Here is an 18,557-nt window from a genome sequence, read left to right as displayed (position 1 = left end):
ACTTATTTTCAGACAGCGGTGAGCGCTTAACGTAGATGGCACTTTAATAGTTCGTTTTTAAAAAGGGAGAGAAAAGCGGAGAACAAATTGAAACAGATCCCAACACTTTTTCAAGAACACAACAAGAGAGGAAGGCAAGGTAAAGCTGTGAAGTTAGGGTTCAAGAGGCCGGATCCACTTTCGGAGGATCCAAACGAAATGTGTCCAAGGTCACACGGTTGCAGTGCACAAAAGTCTTGTAAGGTTCAAAAAGGAGTTGGACCACAGAAAGGGACCAGTTAGAGGGTCAAGGCGGCCAGCCCAATCCAGAAGGTCAAGGGGTTATTATTACCTTGTAGCCATCTTTAGAAAGGGAGGCCTGGCGGACACGGTACCTTAAAGTGGTGAGAATGCTCCAGTGGGGGCAGTTGTTCCTGGCAGCGGGTGCAAGTCGGTGCTTCGTCCGGGGGAAAAGAGGATCTCGTCATGGAGGAAGACAGGAGTCCGTTGCACTGCCCGGGAAGAAACCAGCCGCAGAGTTTCTCAGGTACAAAGAGCGGTCCGGTGATTCGCGGTTCAGTGGTGAGTGGCTATCCGGCTGCCGGGGTGCTTGGCAGGGGCAGTTCGACCACAAACCGGGCTGGGGTGCGAAGAAGGAAGGGAAAACTGGTTGTGCCCACCAGTCAGGGGAAGAAGCCTCTCCAGCCGGGAGATCTTCTGTCGTCAGGAAGTGGTGAGTCGGTTCTGCAGGGCTCCACCGGTGGTGTCATCGTGGTAGGTCGGCTCAGCTTCTCCCTCGTCGGATTCTCAGGTCCTGTGGCGACTTCTGAAGTTCCAGTCCCCAAAGCCCTGCTTTTATGCAGAAAGCCCCCATTCATTCAGCCTAGCTGTCACTCAAACATGCTAAGTGGTGAGCCTGGTGGCTCACCACTTGGGGCCAATCAGGATGGAGTGCGACTTGAGTTGCCTAGGTAACTCAGTCCAGGGTGCCTAAACCCCCTCCCACACCCTCTGTGGTACCCAGACAGAGTGGCACCACTTTTGGAGGCTTCTGTGGAGAAGCCCGCCAAAAAGTGGAACAAAGGGCTCGACTTAGGTTGGAGTCACAGAAGAGAACACAAATGCCATTTTAGAATAGAGTCTTGGTAAAAAATACCAACCAGAGAATTTATATTAATTAAATAAACCGGTGGTATGTTCGAGGCTATTAGAATTAAATAATTAAAGTTGGTAGCCTCGAACAATGGGAAAATCCCATAGGATAATATTTGCGGTCGAATATAAAAAGTAGTTTCCACTGCCACCAGCCAAAACTCGATCAGGGGGGACGGAGACGTGCCCCCTCGACTGACAGATCCCGGGGCAATCGAATTGCCCCGACCAGTACGTCCACAATATGATGGTTTGTACTGGTTTCTGTTAATAATTTGGGACTAGTAAAGCCAATGATGACTTTACATGCCCTGGGAGACAGTAGTCAGTCCCAGGGTATGGAGTCTATGGTGGGGTGTCACTATGACACCCCTGTGTTACTGCACAGAGGGTGCTGTGTAACACACATAGGAAAAACACATGAGACCCTATGGAGTAAAGGACCCCATAGCCCATAAAGCACATTACCAGTCAAAGGAATACCAGAAGTCATGTCCAAGAGTGGGAGGAAAAGAGTCTCACTCTTGGCAGGAGGAAAAAACAAACTCCAGAAACCAGCAAAGCTGCTGGGGGACTCACTAGGTTAGGAAATTCAGCCTAAAGAGAGAATTCTCCCTAACAATGACGGTGAGAGATGCGATCGCCCGGACAATCAAAAACTTCTTTACGGAGAACCGTAACAAGGACACGTCCCCCGCCAACACCTGGGACGCCATGAAGGTGGTGCTCAGAGGGGAACTGATCGCCAAAGGTGCCGCGTTTCATAAACAGAAGAAGGCGACCCGGGACGCCCTGGAGGCCGAGGTTTGTGCAGCTAAAGCGGTCCACAAGCAGAAGGGCTGGTCCCCAAAATCTTACAAAGCCTTGCAAATGGCGAGGAAGAGGCTGGAGGCCCTCCACGCCGACACCACTGCGAACCTGCTTGCTAGGACCAAACAATGGTACTATGTCCACAATAACAAAGCCAACAAGCTCCTGGTCAGCAAGATAGCTAGGGAGAAGACTCAGAAATCCATCCTGGGCTTTCGCGACCCACAGGGGTCGGTGCACTATGCAGACCAAGAGAAAATCCGGCTAGCCGCGGCCCATCAATCCGAGATTATGACAGCGGTCCCGAGGGACTTTGAAGCGCAGCGCGCATACATCCGTAAGACGGCCCTTCCATGCCTGACCCCGGAGGTTAGCCAGGAGCTGGAAATGCCCATCACGGAGGAGGAGGAGGTGGAAGAGGCTATAAAGAGTTTGAAACCAAGGGCCCCCAGCCCGGACAGCTTCACCACCCGGTTTTATAAAATCTTTCGTCCCCAACTGGTGGCTCCCTTGGCTCGCCTCTTCAATTCATTTGCGACTACCGGAACAATCACTCCGTCCATGCAGGAATCCATCACCGTTCTCGGTTTAAAGCCCGGGAAGGACCCCTTTGAGAACAGCTCGTACAGACCAATGTCCCTGCTCAATTTGGACGCTAATATTTATTCAAAGATCTTGGCTAACTGCCTGGCTCCAGTCCTTCCGAACATCATAGACCCGGACCAAACCGGCTTCATCAACTATCGGTCCACGAAAGATAACATTTGCAGAGCTCTGAACCTCATAGAGGTGACCACAAGAAATTCCCAGCAGCTGGCCTTACTTGCCCTGGACGCGACCAAGGCCTTCGACAAGGTGGACTTGTCATTTCTTACCCTCGAAGCCTTCAGCTTTGGCCCAATCTTCAGGAAAATGGTCCTGGCAAATTATCAAGCTCCCAAAACCAGGCTCAGGGTTAACTGCCGCCTGTCGGACCCTATGCTTCCTACCTGCGGAACGAGGCAGGGATGCCCCCTGTCCCCCCTGCTTTTCGCCCTGGTCATGGAACCGTTGGCCCAACGGGTGTGGACAAACCAGCTGATAAGCGGCCCGAAGATAGGCGCCACCCAGCACAAGATCGCCCTCTACGCGGATGACGTCTTGCCAACCGTCAAACATCCAATCCTCCCTGAGGGCAGCTCTGTGGGAGCTCCGTAGCTTCGACGAGGTAGCGGGATTCGCCATCAACTTCTCTAAATCAATAGCCCTCGGTGTGGGCCTGAGCCCGGACGAAAGAGTCGCCCTGGAGAAGCAAAGCCTGTTCCAATGGAGCACCCAAGCAATCCCATACCTGGGGGTCCAGATCCCAGCACAACCAACAAAAGTCTACCAGGCCAACTCCCCCCGCTCTTCGAGGAATTGGAGAAGGACCTTACGCGCTGGCCGTCGCAGGAAATCTCCCTGCTGGGCCGTATAACAACTTGCAAAATGAACCTCCTTCCCCGCTTCCTATATGCCTGTGCTTCCCTTCCCGTCTCAATCCCCCTTCCTCCCATCATGAAGCTTCAACGGAAATTGATTGACTTTATATGGAAGGGCAAGAAAGCGAGGATTCCCCGGAAAACGATGATGGCCAGCGGTAGACTGGGAAGGCTGGGGGTCCCGGACCTCCGCAAGTATCATATTGCGGCGCAGCTGGCCCATCTCCAGGCATCGGGACTGGCCTCAGGTCGCCCAAAGTGGGTGGACATCGAACAATCTCGCCTACCCCTGCCTCTTCGCTTCCTCCAGTTCCTCCCTAACGCTTTGCGTCGAAGTTGGCCAGATGTACTGATGGCCACGAAAAACTTGTTAAAGGCATGGAAGTGGGCCCGCAGATACAGAGGGATCCCAAGCGACCTGAGCGCGCTCTCCCCGATCTTCCACAACCCGGCCTTCTCCCCGGGAGCTCGTCCAACGAACTTCAGAAACTGGGTTGCAGGAGGCCTTGAAACGCTGGGACAGCTCTTCGCAGGAGTCTCCCCCCTTGACTTCGAACAATGCAAGTCCTCCTTTCAGCTAGCAGAGACGGACAGATTCTCCTATGCCCAACTAAGACCCTGGTGCTCCAACCCCCAGATCCGGATGGCAGCAACTCGGCCTCTTACTCCCTTGGAACTCACAGCGGCTGACCTGCCTGCCCGAGGGAAGATTTCCGCCCTCTACAAGCTACTGCTGGACGACCCCCTCCTCTCTAGACCATCCTACATGTCCCTGTGGGAGACGGACCTGGGTCACGCTATAGAGGACCAATCCTGGGTGGACATCGGGACCAGGATGCGCACGGCATCCCGCTGCATCACCAACCGGGAATGCGCCCACAAACTGCTTTTGCGATGGTATTACTCCCTCACCCCCTTTACGTCTTCACCACTTCCAACAAGCCCTGGACCCCCACTGCTGGCGTTTATGCAGCCACTTGGGATCCTACTTCCATATGTGGTGGACCTGACCTAAGGTAAAGGAGTTTTGGACCCAATGCCTCGCCACTATAAAAGACATCACCCAAGTGACCATTCTGCTAACCCCCGAACAGGTCCTCCTTGGGATCCCGCACCCGGACGCTTACCCGAGAACGGGGAGGAGGGCCACGCTGACCACTCAACTCTTGCTGGCCGCACCTGGAAAACTATGGTGGATCAAACTCTGGGAAATCTTAATAGCTGAAAAGGTCACGGCAGCTAAGGTGGGCAGACTCTATCGTTTCTTGGACGTCTGGGGCCCGGTCCTAGACTATGACCAGAAATATCCGGCGCTTGCTTTTAAGCCGCACCTGATCGCGAGCGCTCTCCATTCTATGGGGGACAGCTCGCCGCCCGGCGAGACGGAATGAGGCCCGGGAACAATGCCTTCTGCAGGCGTAGGGGTTAGGGGGAAGGTGGTATTTCAAATGTCATATGTTGTCTGTAACAAATGTAAGTTTATCATGCTTGCTCCTGTGCGCTGTTAATAAATAAACAAGTTAAAAAAAAAAGTTTTAGTTCATAGATCCTCTATTCAGCAGTTGCTGTCCTTTTTGTTTCATCAGATCCACTTCATCTTAATTACCCTTCAGCTTGGCATTCTTAGATTCCATAAAAGTTTTAAATACCGTAATAGTCTTCTGTATGGTTGTGTACCTATTCTGTGGGTCTTTTGTGAGTGAAATAAGAGAATAACCCAAACTTTAACAGCATTACAAAGGACCTCCCTTTTTAATTGTTATTTAAGCTTTCCCATCTATGTATATAATTTACCACGCACAGTCTTTCCTTTTTTAACAAATGTAAAATTAGTTCATTCTTTGCATCGGTGCACTAAATGCGAGTAGAACAGCCACTAACATTCACTTGAGAGGTACACTAAATGCAGTTATCAAGTAAGGAACACATTTCTGATGAGCAGAACATGTTTATACTTTCAGCTGCAGCCCAGCAATGTAGCCCAGTCAGAAAATGAGGGTACATTACAGAAGAGGGTTACAACACCCACCCCAAAGAAGCCACAAAGTCCAAAGCAGAGACCAGATGATCCGTCTCCACCACCTCCATTCAGCCATTCCCCCCCTACAAAAGATGATGCAACTGAAAGTGAAGTGGAGAGTCTTCAGGATGACCGAAGCACAGGGACCAGTCTAAAAGGTAAATGTTCAAAGTAAAACACATTTGAGTGGTGCCTTCATTCTACTTTACCAGACCATTCTATTAATCAAGCATTTTACTGTGTAATAGAATTGCGGCCTTACTGCAGCTGGGTAAACCTTATTAACCTGATTCAGTACAATTTGTAAATTGTATCGGGGGAAAGTCAGGTGTTGATGGGATAGGATTTCGGACAATTTGTAAATTGTATCGGGGGGAAAGTCAGGTGTTGATGGGATGGGCTTTCGGACTCCATTGTCTCCTAGCTAGACTGCATCTTTGTTACATCGATTATGTAATAATTTTGCAGAGCTGTCAGCAAGGTATGGTTTTCCTTCTGAACCATTTAATGTATTAAAGATGACTTGCCTTTAGGAGCTTAATGTTCATTTGTTTAATTTGAATAATATTGGGCTTGCAAGCTAGCACCTTTACAATTTGCAACAATAACTTGGATTACTGTAAAATGGTGTCCTAGTTACTACACAATTGCTCGGGTATCTTCACCAAAGAAGTACATTAGGCCATCTTTTTGTACTCTAATCCTTTTATTAAAAGTATACAACATAGTCCAATTTGACACAATTCTGTGATTTGGCTCCATAGAAGTTACAAGCAACCATAAACACTGCTGCCCGTCATGAGAGCTTCAACAACTATCAAATCCTTTAATCACAGTAACAAGTGTGTACCCTCCCTTCCCTCTCCCTCCCCCTTCTACGCATCAGCCCTCCTCTTCCACATCCACAACCCCCTGCCTCCCTAATTCCCCCCACCCTACCCCAATTGTCTCCCTACTCATATACCTTCGGAATATGTTTCACCTTTTGACAAATTAAGAAGTCTGAGATCTCTAAGCCTCAGTGGGAAAGTAAAGTATTTGTTGGCAGAATTAACACATTGCTAAAATACCTCCCATTTCTTAAACACTATAGCTTATTATGTAAGGCACATGTCATTTTCTCACCTATAAGAAGCCTCCACATTCCACTCATCCAGTCCTCAAAGGATGGAAGCCAAGTCGACTTCCATACTGCAGCGATGGGGTTTCTGGCAACTGTCAACAAAAGCTTAAGCTGAAGTGAGCCCCTTCCCCCTTGCTCCCTGCTCAGGGTCACCATACCCAATAAACATACCTCCTGGTGCCCCCTCATTTGACATGCCTGTTGCCTACCTCCATGCAAGAATTTGGGTCAGCTCCACCAGATGTGTAGGTACATACCTGCCCCTGCACAACCCCTCCAGCAGAGCCCTATTGTCCCCCTGTGTGTGCTTCCCTCTGTGGGGTGATATACCACTGTGCCAACATCTTATAATCTTGTTTTACATATTAGATGCTTATAGTCGCCTTCGAAACTCTGCTCCAGATCCAGGACCACAGTTCTTTGTCTAATTGTCTCCCTAGATCTCTATGCCCTTCACATAGGCTCGGAGGCCTACATTCAAGGATGAATTTAGACAGCTATACAGTTGCGAGATTAAACCTGTTTAAACCTCCTACCAAAATATCAGTTCTCAAACTGCATCAGACGCCTCACTGCGCCTACCCTGTTGTCCCTCTGTGGAACCCATTGTTTAAGCTGTATTTATGGGAAACTGTCACTCTCACCTACACTAAACGTGGCCTTACACAAGTTGAAGGATCTAATCTCCCCCTCATCAAAAATGTGTGAGATGCATTTGCAGCCTCCTTCCTCCCATGATTGAAAGTCCTTATTTCCATGCTGGTGTGAAGTTCACATTATGGTGAATCGGGGTTGCCGGCCCAGGGAATGTTGTCAGCCCCAACCTCATAGCTATCCCATTCCACAGTCGAAATGTAGTAACAGTCGAATGCACCTCATACATAGCAACAGATCGGTCAGCCTGGGGAATCCACGGCATGTAATGGAGCGGCCTGCCCAACCACCTGCTCCTCCAAAAGACGCCATGTCTTCCTCGATCCCAGGTCTACGCGGTCCGTACTATCCTCAGTTGTGATGCTTGATAATATCTCCATAAATGGGGCATAGCCAGGTCCCCCGTTCCCTGGACCTATATAGTGTTGCCGTTGCTATCCTCGGGTCAGTTTTTTACATTTTCCTTATCACTCTGGGATAGTTGGCCTCATAAAGCCCCTCATGCCTAGAGGACATCTGAATGCAGAGATGGCTATTTCTCTTCTCCGCGGCCTGAAGGGAGACTCTGCAGGCCCAACACCCTCTCTGGCGATGGGGACAAATTCAAGGCCTCGCATTTATCAAGGTTTATTTTGAAACCCGACAGAACCTGGTACCTTTCAAGTAGCGCCAATATGGGAGTAAGCAACCTTTCCGGCTCAGATAGCTAGGAGAATATCTTCTGTGTATAATGCTATGTTATGAGAGACTCCCCTCCTACCTAATGTTGCCTATGGCTTGCTTGGCAAGAGGCTCTAGTGACAGCACGAAAAGCAGAGACTGAAGGGGACATCCCAGTCTCGTACCCTCTAAGAATCCGAAATCTCTGACAGCTGGCCATTCACCGCTACTCTACTAGTGGGTCGTTTGTATAATGCAAATACCCCCCCCCCCCCAAGTCATCGCCCAGGCCATACCTGACATCACCTCTCTCAAGTAAGCTCACTCTATGCGATCAAAGGCCTGTTCCATGTCTAAGGGCAATAGCATTGAAGGCACCTTTTTTGTGAGCTATGTCAATAAGGTCTATCATCCGCCTAGTGTTATCTGCTGCCTGTCTCCCCGCCATGAATCCCGATTGGTTCTCTTTCACCAGTTCTGGCAGTACCCGGTCCAGATGTTCCACCAGAATCTTTGCATACAATTTCCTGTCTGTTCAGCACTGCAATGGGGAGGTACAACTAGCACTACCCTGAGTCCTTGCCCTCTTTATGTATGACTGAGACCCTAGCCGCCTCCATTGACTCCGGGGACTATTCCTTCCCTCCAAACGGTATTTATGCATGCAGTGGTCCCAAAAGCTTCCCTGTATAAACCTTATGGAACTCTGGGGTGAACCCGTCCATTTTAGGAGATTTGCTAACTTTTAGCAAAGCAATGGCATGCAGAATTTCCTCTTTAGTTATGTCTCCATTTTTTTAAAATTATTTATTTGCATTTGGTTCAATTACATATACACAATTTCATGTAGAACCTTTACAAAATCTAAAATATAATAGACATTTAAAAATTCATTATATTCCATTTATTTTAAGTCATTTACAAAATTACTTACTAAATACTAAAATATAGTCTCAAATTTAACCCTTTGTATATTTTCACTAGGAATGTAGAATACCTCAACCACGAAATATTTCGAATTCCTTTTCAATTAGCCTACTAAAACTAACCAGCTCATAGATTAAGGGTTTATGCACTCCCTGCATCATTCTACACCATACAAATTCCAGACAGTCCTCGTAATCGATATTCACAAATTTCATCAATCTAGCAGTCCTAATGTTCTTAAAATGGGGACAGCAAAGAATGAGGTGCTTCAATGTTTCCAAAGGTTTGTTACATTCGTCAAAGCGGCATCCTACAGTTTTTTGTTTCATTCAATTTCCAATTCTTAGTTCTTTCTCTTGTGTGGTAGAGATTCAATCTAAATCGAATGTATGCCTTTCTAGTATAATTACAAGGAAATAACGTGATATGTTCATATCGTGGGATGCGCTGCTTGACATATAGACCATATTCTTTATATAGTCCATAGGTCATGATCCTATCAATCGTTGAGCACCAATCCATTTCAATGAGCTTTTTTTTTTGGTATAACAGGGACGAAATTGTATGTCATCCACGATGATATTCGTATTGCCTAAAATTTGTTGCATTTTCGATTGATAATTGGTAAAAGATTTTACGGTTTGGGTTCCCAACATGTTGTTCATATCCATATACAGTGAATTACTTGGTGGATAATATAATTTTACATAATTGGACAACAGCCTCCATTTCCATCGAGTAGAAAGTGACACCAGCCCCAATTCATGTCGAATAACAGCGTTTGGAACAGACATTGGTAAAAACATTGCAGATTTCAATAGAGAACCCTGTAAGCTATCAAGCATAAAAGTCATGTCACATAAACGGACATCAAGTGTATAAAGAATGACACTTTGATTTTCAGTGTCATAAATTCTATTAGAGGAGTTAATGAAAATTTGCAATACCGGGTATAAATCTTTTTCATTTGTGACAGAAGTGGTCTAGTCTTAACTTTAATGATTGCAGACCATAAATAATAGAATTTTTGGCTGATAAGTAATACCCTAAATAAATTGCATTATTGACGCAGGATATTTGTGTTCATGATTTGCCTTTTCAAATTACCTTTTGTTGATTTCATTCCAAAGTTCATAATGGCAGTTTTTGCCGGATTGGGAGTCAAATTATGTGCTTTTGCAAAAAACCTCAGAGTGATAATTTAGTTTGGAGCCCTGCCGGAGTAGGGTCAAACAAAATAATATTGTCTGCAAAAGCAATCCATTTTAAATGAATACTACCCACTTTAACCGAAAACAAATTCCTGTTTTCCCAATTCTCGCCCAAATCGGACAAATATAGGTTAAATGGGGTAGCTGCAAGGTTACAACCCTGTTTTAAACCTATTGCCGTAGAAATTGGAGCAGTAGTGCCACCTTCTGATGATATTCTTATTCTATACGATGTATTCGTGTGCAGCTTTATGATCCAAAACAACAAAACAGTTGGAATTCCAAACTTCAACATTTTCATCCATAACAATTTGCGAACAACATTATCAAAAGCTGAGCTCATATCAATCATCGCAATATAGACAGGGTTCGAATTCTTTTCTTTTACTGCAGCGATAACACATGCCATAATAACTGCATTTAAAGTGGTACTCGAGTTCTTCCTAAAACCAGTTTGATATTTTGAATACAGACCCTTGGCCTCATTCGCCTTCTGAAGATCATGTAAGAGAAGGATCGCAAACATTTTGGCCTCAGTATCAATTAATGAGATTGGTCGATAGTTCTCTGGTAGATATAGCCCACATCACAGGATCAGCCTTGTAAAGGCATGGGGGAAGCCCATCTGGCCCTGCAGTTTTCGAATAAGTCAACCTAGATATTGCCCCAATAATATCACTGAGATTCCACTTCAACCATGTCTCCATTTAAAGCCTGCTTCTGCGCCTCTGTCGTCTTCCTAGCTGCGTGCTACCGAAGGTACCGATCTCAGCCAGCGGGGGGTAATTGGAAGAATATAGTTATCAATAATAACGATCAAAGGCCTCCCGCTTCTCTGACTCGGAGCTGGAGGTCCCCTCGGAGTGTAAGCTCCCCGATGGTATTCCGCTGTGCTCTGGCCTTGAGCTTCCACAACAGCAGTCTGCCTGCCCTATTGCCCTGCTCATCACATCGTTGCTTGACCTTCATCAAGGCATAATCTAGCTTAATCCCCTCTATAGTATTTATTTGGCTTCTAACCGAGTGAAGTGTTCTGGAAGTTTTCTGTGGCCCAATATTGCCCCTCCAAGCCCTTCAGTTGTGTGAGCAGGTGCTCCAGCTTAGCCCTTCAAATTCTACGGAGTCCCACACCTTTGTATGTATGCTTTGAATGTGTCCCATCATGCCCCCTCGCCCGTCATTCCCTGTGCGTTCTCCCTGAAATAGTTCTCAATGTCCTCTACAATTTCACTCCAGCACACAGGATCTTGCAAAAGATTTGGGATTAGCCTCCAATAGTTGGCCTTGGGTTCCCCCGAGCGTAGGTTCCATGTGCTGTGTATGGGAGCGTGATCGGTCAGAGTAATTGTGCCCATGGATGCCTACTGAAGACCTGCGAGAATCCCACTTCTTACCAATATATATAGTCTAGTCTGGAGTATATCTTGTGCACGGATATTAAAATGAGAAATCCATCACACCCGGGTTGACATGCCACCGGGAGTCCACAAGCCCCCTCAGCAGATTCCCCGAAGTCTGTGCTGTACCCATGTATGAACCCCTGAACACATCCTAGTTGCGGTCGAATGTCATGTTCAGATCCCCAGCGAATATCAAGTCCCCACCTGCCAATTCCACAAAGTTGCTCGGGACCGCACTGCAGTATTCATTCTGACCAGCACTGGGGTCGTATACTGCAGCTGTCGATAGCAGTGCCCCATTAAACTAGCCCTCCTTGAAGCGGTACCACCCCTCTGTCTGTGTTCGTTTTTACCAGAGGGAATTGGAACCCCTTGCTCACCAGAAGCCCTACCCCCTTGCTCTTGTTTTTCACAGCTGAAAAGAATTGGTGTGAGTAGTGCTTTGATCTGAGCCGATTTGTGTCTTCCTTTATGAGACGAGTCTCCTGGAGGCATGCCACATCAGCCTGAAGCCTCCACAGCTCACACAGCAATTTCCCCCTTTTCTGCGGTGTGTTGAGACCCCATACGTTAAATGTCAAGACCCGGAATACCACTGTGTACTCGCAAACGTTGCAGGTGCTTGGGCCCAATACCTTCCCTGTCCCAACGCAAGAGACCATTATGGTAGTGAGCCCTCCCCAACCACTGACATTAGCGCACCCTCCCCCCTTCTAACATGAGACAAAAAGTTGGGGCGGGGGGCTCAATCCCCTACTCTAGAACACACACAAAACCTGAGAAGAACTCTGCGCTCCACCGGACTAACGCAGGGAGCTATCTTGCACACATCATCTACAATTAATTAAAGGAACTCCAATAGTCAGGTCTCCTACTGACGATTGTCTGGTTGTTCCTCAATGCTTGCAGGCCCATGTGGTCGTCTGCAGACTGGCACCTTGGACCACATCCTGCTGCTCTGCTCCGCCTGCTTACTCTGGAGCCCCAAAATGTGCGCTGCTTCCACTGGGGTTGTGTATCTTGTCTTGCGGCTGTACCATGTAAAGACTGACTCAAAGGGAAAGGGCCATCTGTGGCGTACCCCTTGTTTCTGCAGTCTCTCTTGTGATTTTTTGAAATGCCTGCCTTTTTTGCACGGTCAGGGCTGCTATGTCCTGGAACATGATTAGAGACTGCCCCTGGAAGGTGGGGACCATTTGCCAGGAGGCCTGCAAAATGGCTTTGGTTCCATAGGAGTGGAACTTCATGATGTCTCTTGGTTCAGATCTCGCTGGTCATATGAGTGGGCCCACCCTGTGGACCCGGTCTAAGAGTATGCCGTCCTTTGCCACCTCTGGTGCTATCCTCAGGAGGACTTGCTGGACCAATTTCCTTAGGTCGGACCCTTCCGCTCCCCCCGTATCCAGAGTTTTTCCCGCCGTTGTCTGTTTTCAGGTCTTCAATAGTGGTGACTAGGAGGGCTATATTTGGCTTGGTGCTGGCCTGCTCACCTTACAGATGGAGCACATCTTCCTGTAGAAACTGTACTGCGGGCTCCGTGTCTTCGAAACACAAACTTGGCTGCTTTGTATCTCTGGCTAAATCAACAATTCATTTCTTTATCTTCTCTGCGCTGTTCTTCATCTTGGCCCGGACTGACTGCATCAGTGATTCCTTTAACTCATCTTTCAGTGTCTTCAGGCACTTCAGGAAATCTGATTTAGAGAGCCCCTGCGTCGTTTCCTTTACGGCCTTCTCCATCTTCCCTATCCTCTGTGGGAGCACACGTTCCGCCAGTGGTTGCTCTTCCACTCTGGCCTGGAGCTGAGTTGAGGGCCAGTAAGTATTAAGTGACCAGCCTTGGGTTAACTATTTGTGCAGCAGCATCGGCCCACCCAAAACTCCATGATGGGTCTCTCCCTCTGTGCCACATGAGCTGCTGCTCTGTCCTGCTACTTGCCTCAACCACTAGTCAGGTGAATCTTCTCTGCTGTGGATCTTCCAGTTTTCAGTGCAGCCTGTGCCTCTTACCACTTCCTGCCCTGCATTTCCCCAATTCGCCAGCACGGGGGTCTTGCTCCACCTACTTGGGCTGCTTCTTCACTTGGGGCAAGTGCACCTATGCATCTGGACCGAGTCCCACACTCCTCCACGTTTCCACTGTGATCCGTCTCCTATAGTACCAAGCTCCTTACTGGCAGCCTCGTTCATGCCTTGCCGGTGCAGCTCCCCACCTAATCCTCTTGTAAATCCAGTCAGGCTGTGACGCTCACACAGAGGCTGGACCTGTGCTTTCTGGAGTCTCTGTTCAGCACGCCCTTCCAGAGGCTCTTTGCTACCGCCAGCTTGCAACTAGGTTACTCTCTGCCAGTGTGTGTAATCTGCCAAGCCCGCTCCTGTGCTGGAAGCTCTTTTCTTAGTTGTAGTGGGGGTGCCAGATGTCCTCTTGATTGCTGTTCTCTACGCCTTCTTCCATCACTGCCACAGCGTGGACATGGCTTCCTGCAAGCATCCCGCTGCGGCTCACTTGCTGCACAGCCAGAGCGACTTGCAGTGCTCTAAGACTCACACTGCAGGTCACCTGCACTGGTGGTGCTCCTTTCCTCCCGTGTCTCGAGACCTGCTCTTCTGATGGATTAGTACCTTGGAGAGAGAGAGACACACGCACACGCTGCAATTGGGTAAACTACACGGCTCGGACACCCTCTGCCATGCTCGTCGGCACTCTGTCAATTGCCGCAAGCCGTGTTGCCACCGCCATGCAGCACAGATGGCAGCCGCCGTACAGCCCGACTCCTGGCTCAGCAGGAGATGAAACTGGTTTGGAGCTGCCTCTGCTCCTTGATGACTCCTCTGGGTGTACGGGGCGGCCAGATTAGGTGGCTATGTTGGGCACCTCTGGCCACACCTCTCGTACATTAGGCCATTTTAACACTGGGGAAAGCTCTTCTCTTGCAAATAATCATTTTGACCTCTCTCCCCGCCCCCCCCCCAAGTCCAGGCCAAGCGCCAACACAAGTTCCAAACTCTCCAGCACAAACACAAAGGAAAAGGTATCTTAAGTCTCCATAGGTCCCCTCAACCCGGCCCAGTCTTTAACTTTAAATATTTTTCCTCGGTTCCCCTCTTCTGGGCTTAAACCATTTCACTTAGCTTTCTCGGGGTGCCCTTTCCATAGCTTTATTCCTTAGCGTTTGCTATGCCTTATGGTACTCGTAGGCCTTTACACAGTTCAAATATTTGACAAGATTCAACAGTTCCCACAATCTTCCCAGGCTCCTTTAGCCTTGGCTTTAACAAAATAAAGTCCCTCTTTAAACACAATTTCGGGGTCTCCCTAGTTCGGGCTCGGACCTGTTTGGTTCCCAAAAGGTTATCACAGCTGAATTCCTTTTAGGCTTCCCTTGTTCGGGCTGAGGCCTAAACACAGTGCACAGAGTCTTTCGAATGGGCATACTTTGTTTTCTACCGGACCACTCTGTTACTTTATTAACAGTTCAATTTCACTTCTTTAAAAAATAACTGCAACACCCATAATGCCTTTCATGGGCCTTTTTCATTTCCTGCTTTCTTTCTCAAATTCAATGCTCAGGTTGCTGCTCCAGCCACACACAGGCTCACAAATTTCCTCTCTTGCCATGAGATTCACCCGGTTAGTGCGGCTCTGGTGAGCTGGGGCAAGGTCGAGGTCTTCCCACCTCCCCTCAGGTACCTGGGCTTCCCTTCATATGCCCAGGGGAAACAAGTACTTCTTTGGACAGTCAGCAGGATATGATCTGACCTTGCTGGCTCTTGGAAGGCGCATCCTGTTCCCAGAGTCAAATGTGCCCTTTCATTGCAGCAAGGCACTGGAACTCCCTGCCACGCGCCCTCCGAACTGAACCCTCTCATCTCCCGCATAGCAATCAAAACCAGACTGTTTGCCTAAAACGTTACACACGCCATACTATTGCCCCACACAGCCACCGTGATAGGGTTTTTCTAAATAGAGCAGCCTACTGACACGGTACTAGACTTGTAGGAAGATGTAAGATTATGTCATGTGTGTATCTTTACAATCAATGTTAGCCTAACTCAGTTAGGGGCTAATGTAACCCCGCCTCCTACCTAAGAAACTAAACTAATTTATGTAAATCTGTGGGTTTATGTTACTCAGCTGCCAAACTCTGTGTACTGTAACTAAGATGTAAACTTGTATCAGCGCTTTGAGGCCCCTGGGCTATGTGTGCGCTATATAAATGCAAATAAATAACAATAAATGCATCTCCTCAGCCCTGCTGCAGCCCTTCAACATCACAGGATCAGCGTCTTGGCCCTCTGCTCCCTTGCAGACTCTCCAGGGGTTCTTTCAGCACTCTGCTCTTCAGCTCTTCTGGTCCACACTGCACCCCCAGCTTGCTCAGTGTGTCGAAGTGCTCCACCTTTTATACTGACAGGGAGTGTTAATTGGAGTCAGGTGTGGGTGGTTGAAAAGGGAGGTCTCACCCTGTCTGTCCTCATTAATGCGACAAGAGGGAGACTGCCCGATAGGAATCCTTGGTACATTGAATCTTCATAGCTCTGTTCCGCTTCTTCTTTGTCCCAGTGATGGAGGGAAACATCTGTATTTGTCAAGGCGAAGAAGGGGGCAGATGTCTAGTTGTAGCTGAATGGGTTTTAGATGACCATGTCCCATAGTGATAGTGGGGATGTCAGATAGGGATATACTTCTTCTCCTACGCCTCCCTTAAATGTTAGTACCTGTTGGAATTGGGGAGGGGGCAATGGGACAAGATTCATAAACTATAAAGGTGGAGGAAGTGTCGGGTAGGGGTTTGTCAAAAAGAGGGAATGCTGCATCTCTCCCGAGGGCATTCCTCCAACTGACCCCAAGGACCTGCCTGCTCAGGTGATCACTCACTGGTTCCAAAGGTGATGACCGTGACCTGGCCACCTGAGCAAAGAATCCCTGGGGTCCATAAGTGAGAAAGCCCTCCGGTTTCTCACACCACACGTCTGTCTGTGGCTACTAATTCTATTTGTAATCCTCTGCTATGGATTATACTATGGATTTTACAAAACCATGCTTCTTTATGGCAACAGAGGATATACATTCAGTCACCTGCACTACCACCAAGCTTACTATTTTGTTTAGTGTCGGAAGTCCTGGAAGTAATATGCACAGTACTTAATTGAAAATCCAAGGCTGTTGCACTGTCAATCACTAGCTAGCCAAAGTCTTTTGCTAGCAAGAGGATTGTCAAGTGCTCCCTGCTCTAGATTCCTGTAATCATGCATTGCAGGGAATAAATAATTGTGCTAGATTCGAAAGGTACTGTAGTCCAAAAGATTTACAAAAAATTTAAATTTTTAAAACCGTTGAGCCACTAAATGACAGTGCCCAAGAACAAGTCAATTTTGTGCAGGAACTTTCCCAAGCATTGGATGTGCATACCAAGAAAAGCTTCCTTGAATGTTTAGGTTTGTTCCAACCACTTGTCTTTTGAAAGTTAACAACAGTTTGCTACAACTGTTACCCTGTCTCGTAGTGTTGCATTTAAGCATCTTTAAAATCTCTAGCTGGCATCAGTCAAATGCTGTGTATTTCTGTTACCTCAAAAGGGTTCCATGTCTTAAAATCGTGGCAGAAATGGCTATGAAAACAAAATATTGTGTCAAACATGCGGTGGATTTGGCACCACAATCATGTAAAGGATGCGGGAGACACCCCCGCAACTCCTGCTCGCCTTAAATGGCATAATGGGGTACACCTTTACCGGTTCAAACCACGGCATTTTGGCCACAATTTATTTTACCGGCACATTTTTGCTGCAATTGTATTACCGGATACCCTCAAAAGCAAATCATCTGCCAATTCACTCTCTTCAGCTTCAGATGTGGTGATTACTTCGCCCTCACTGTCTGTGTTGTAGTCTGTGTCTTTGCCCTTGTTATTGTTGGGAAATTGGAAAAGTTCCAACTTTGCGCGCCCTACCACTGACATGAGGTGGACACGTCATCATGGTCATTTTTGCCACTTTCTCAAATTGCTACAAATATTACAATATTTATGGTAAATGGGATAAGTGTTGCATTTAGGTTACTCTGTTATTTTGTGTAGAGGCGATGAATTTATAGATTTGCATGCACGCAGAAACATAACGATGAAACATTGTGAAACAGAGGGCCCCTCCACACTCGGGTGAAGTAGGCGATCAATATGTGCACGCGGAGTTTATGAATGGTGGTCCTGAGAGGAGATCATAATGGGTATAAAATGCACACATAATTGTATACATGTATGCAAAGTATTTTTAGAATTTAGTGAAAGAGATTAAATCTGAGATGTGGTTGCTCTATATATCGAGGGGTGTTTTCGCAATCCTGGCAAAAGCCTGTCAGCAGTCAAGGAACAGGTTCTGTGAGCTAGTGAACAGGGTGGCTGCGGTCAGTTTGCAGATGGCTCAAGTGCTGGAGGGCGAAGGGAAGCTATTATCTCAGGTAAACGTGAGAGTTAATTGTTGTAAGCGATAGGCATTTATGAAACCTGCAGGGTTGTTTGAACAGATGGCTTCACGCAGGACACTTAAGGAGATCAGTAGTAATACATTTCAGGAGAGCGATTGTGGTGTCAGAGTGGGCAGAACTCATGTGAATAGGAAGGGTCAATAGTCATAAAAATCGGACACCAGACAGGTTTGGGCAATAAGGTTAGCAAACATGAATAGATCAAAGGGAATCTACGTGTCTTTCTCCCATCTTCATGTGCTTACGTATTTTTAGGGCAGGTCCGTGTGCGTTATTAATAGGAATTCTGTTATTTTGTAATTAAGAGGCAAGGCTGCCACCAAATATGGAGAGGTTTTTGGGAAGGGGTGTGTTGAAAATGTAAACCTTGTAATTATACATGTTAGGGGATTGGTATAATATCTGTCTCCAATGAACTGTGGGTTTTAGATTTTTCTGTACAGGGCAACCAATCATGTTTGAGGGATGCCTTTGTAACAGTATTTGGGGGAGTGTATTAACTGTTGCAAACTGTATATAATGTTATTTGTGTGGTTCAGGGAGACCATGGTTAGTTTGACTGTTAGATGACATCTATGCCCGGCCGTTGTACAATAAACTTGCCTAATGGACAAAAGGCGCACTTATTAATTTAGAGGTCTGCCTAATTTGGGCAAAGGGGCAGAGCTAAAGGTC

At 47.3% G+C, this 18,557-nt stretch overlaps 1 protein-coding gene across 1 annotated transcript in view; it reads left to right on the top strand.

Moving 5' to 3' along the window:
- Nucleotides 1-18,557, top strand: part of CEP120 (centrosomal protein 120) — a 1,008,936-nt gene that overhangs the window by 457,622 nt on the left and 532,757 nt on the right. The window contains exon 8 of the mRNA XM_069625584.1: nt 5,363-5,579. Coding sequence (XP_069481685.1) covers nt 5,363-5,579 — 217 coding nt within the window. The remainder of the gene's footprint in view (nt 1-5,362; nt 5,580-18,557) is intronic.

Source organism: Ambystoma mexicanum, chromosome 6p (assembly GCF_040938575.1).
Source record: "Ambystoma mexicanum isolate Mex_15411 chromosome 6p, UKY_AmexF1_1, whole genome shotgun sequence".
NCBI classification, from domain to species: domain Eukaryota; kingdom Metazoa; phylum Chordata; class Amphibia; order Caudata; family Ambystomatidae; genus Ambystoma; species Ambystoma mexicanum.
This window is presented reverse-complemented; position numbering and strand designations above follow the sequence as displayed.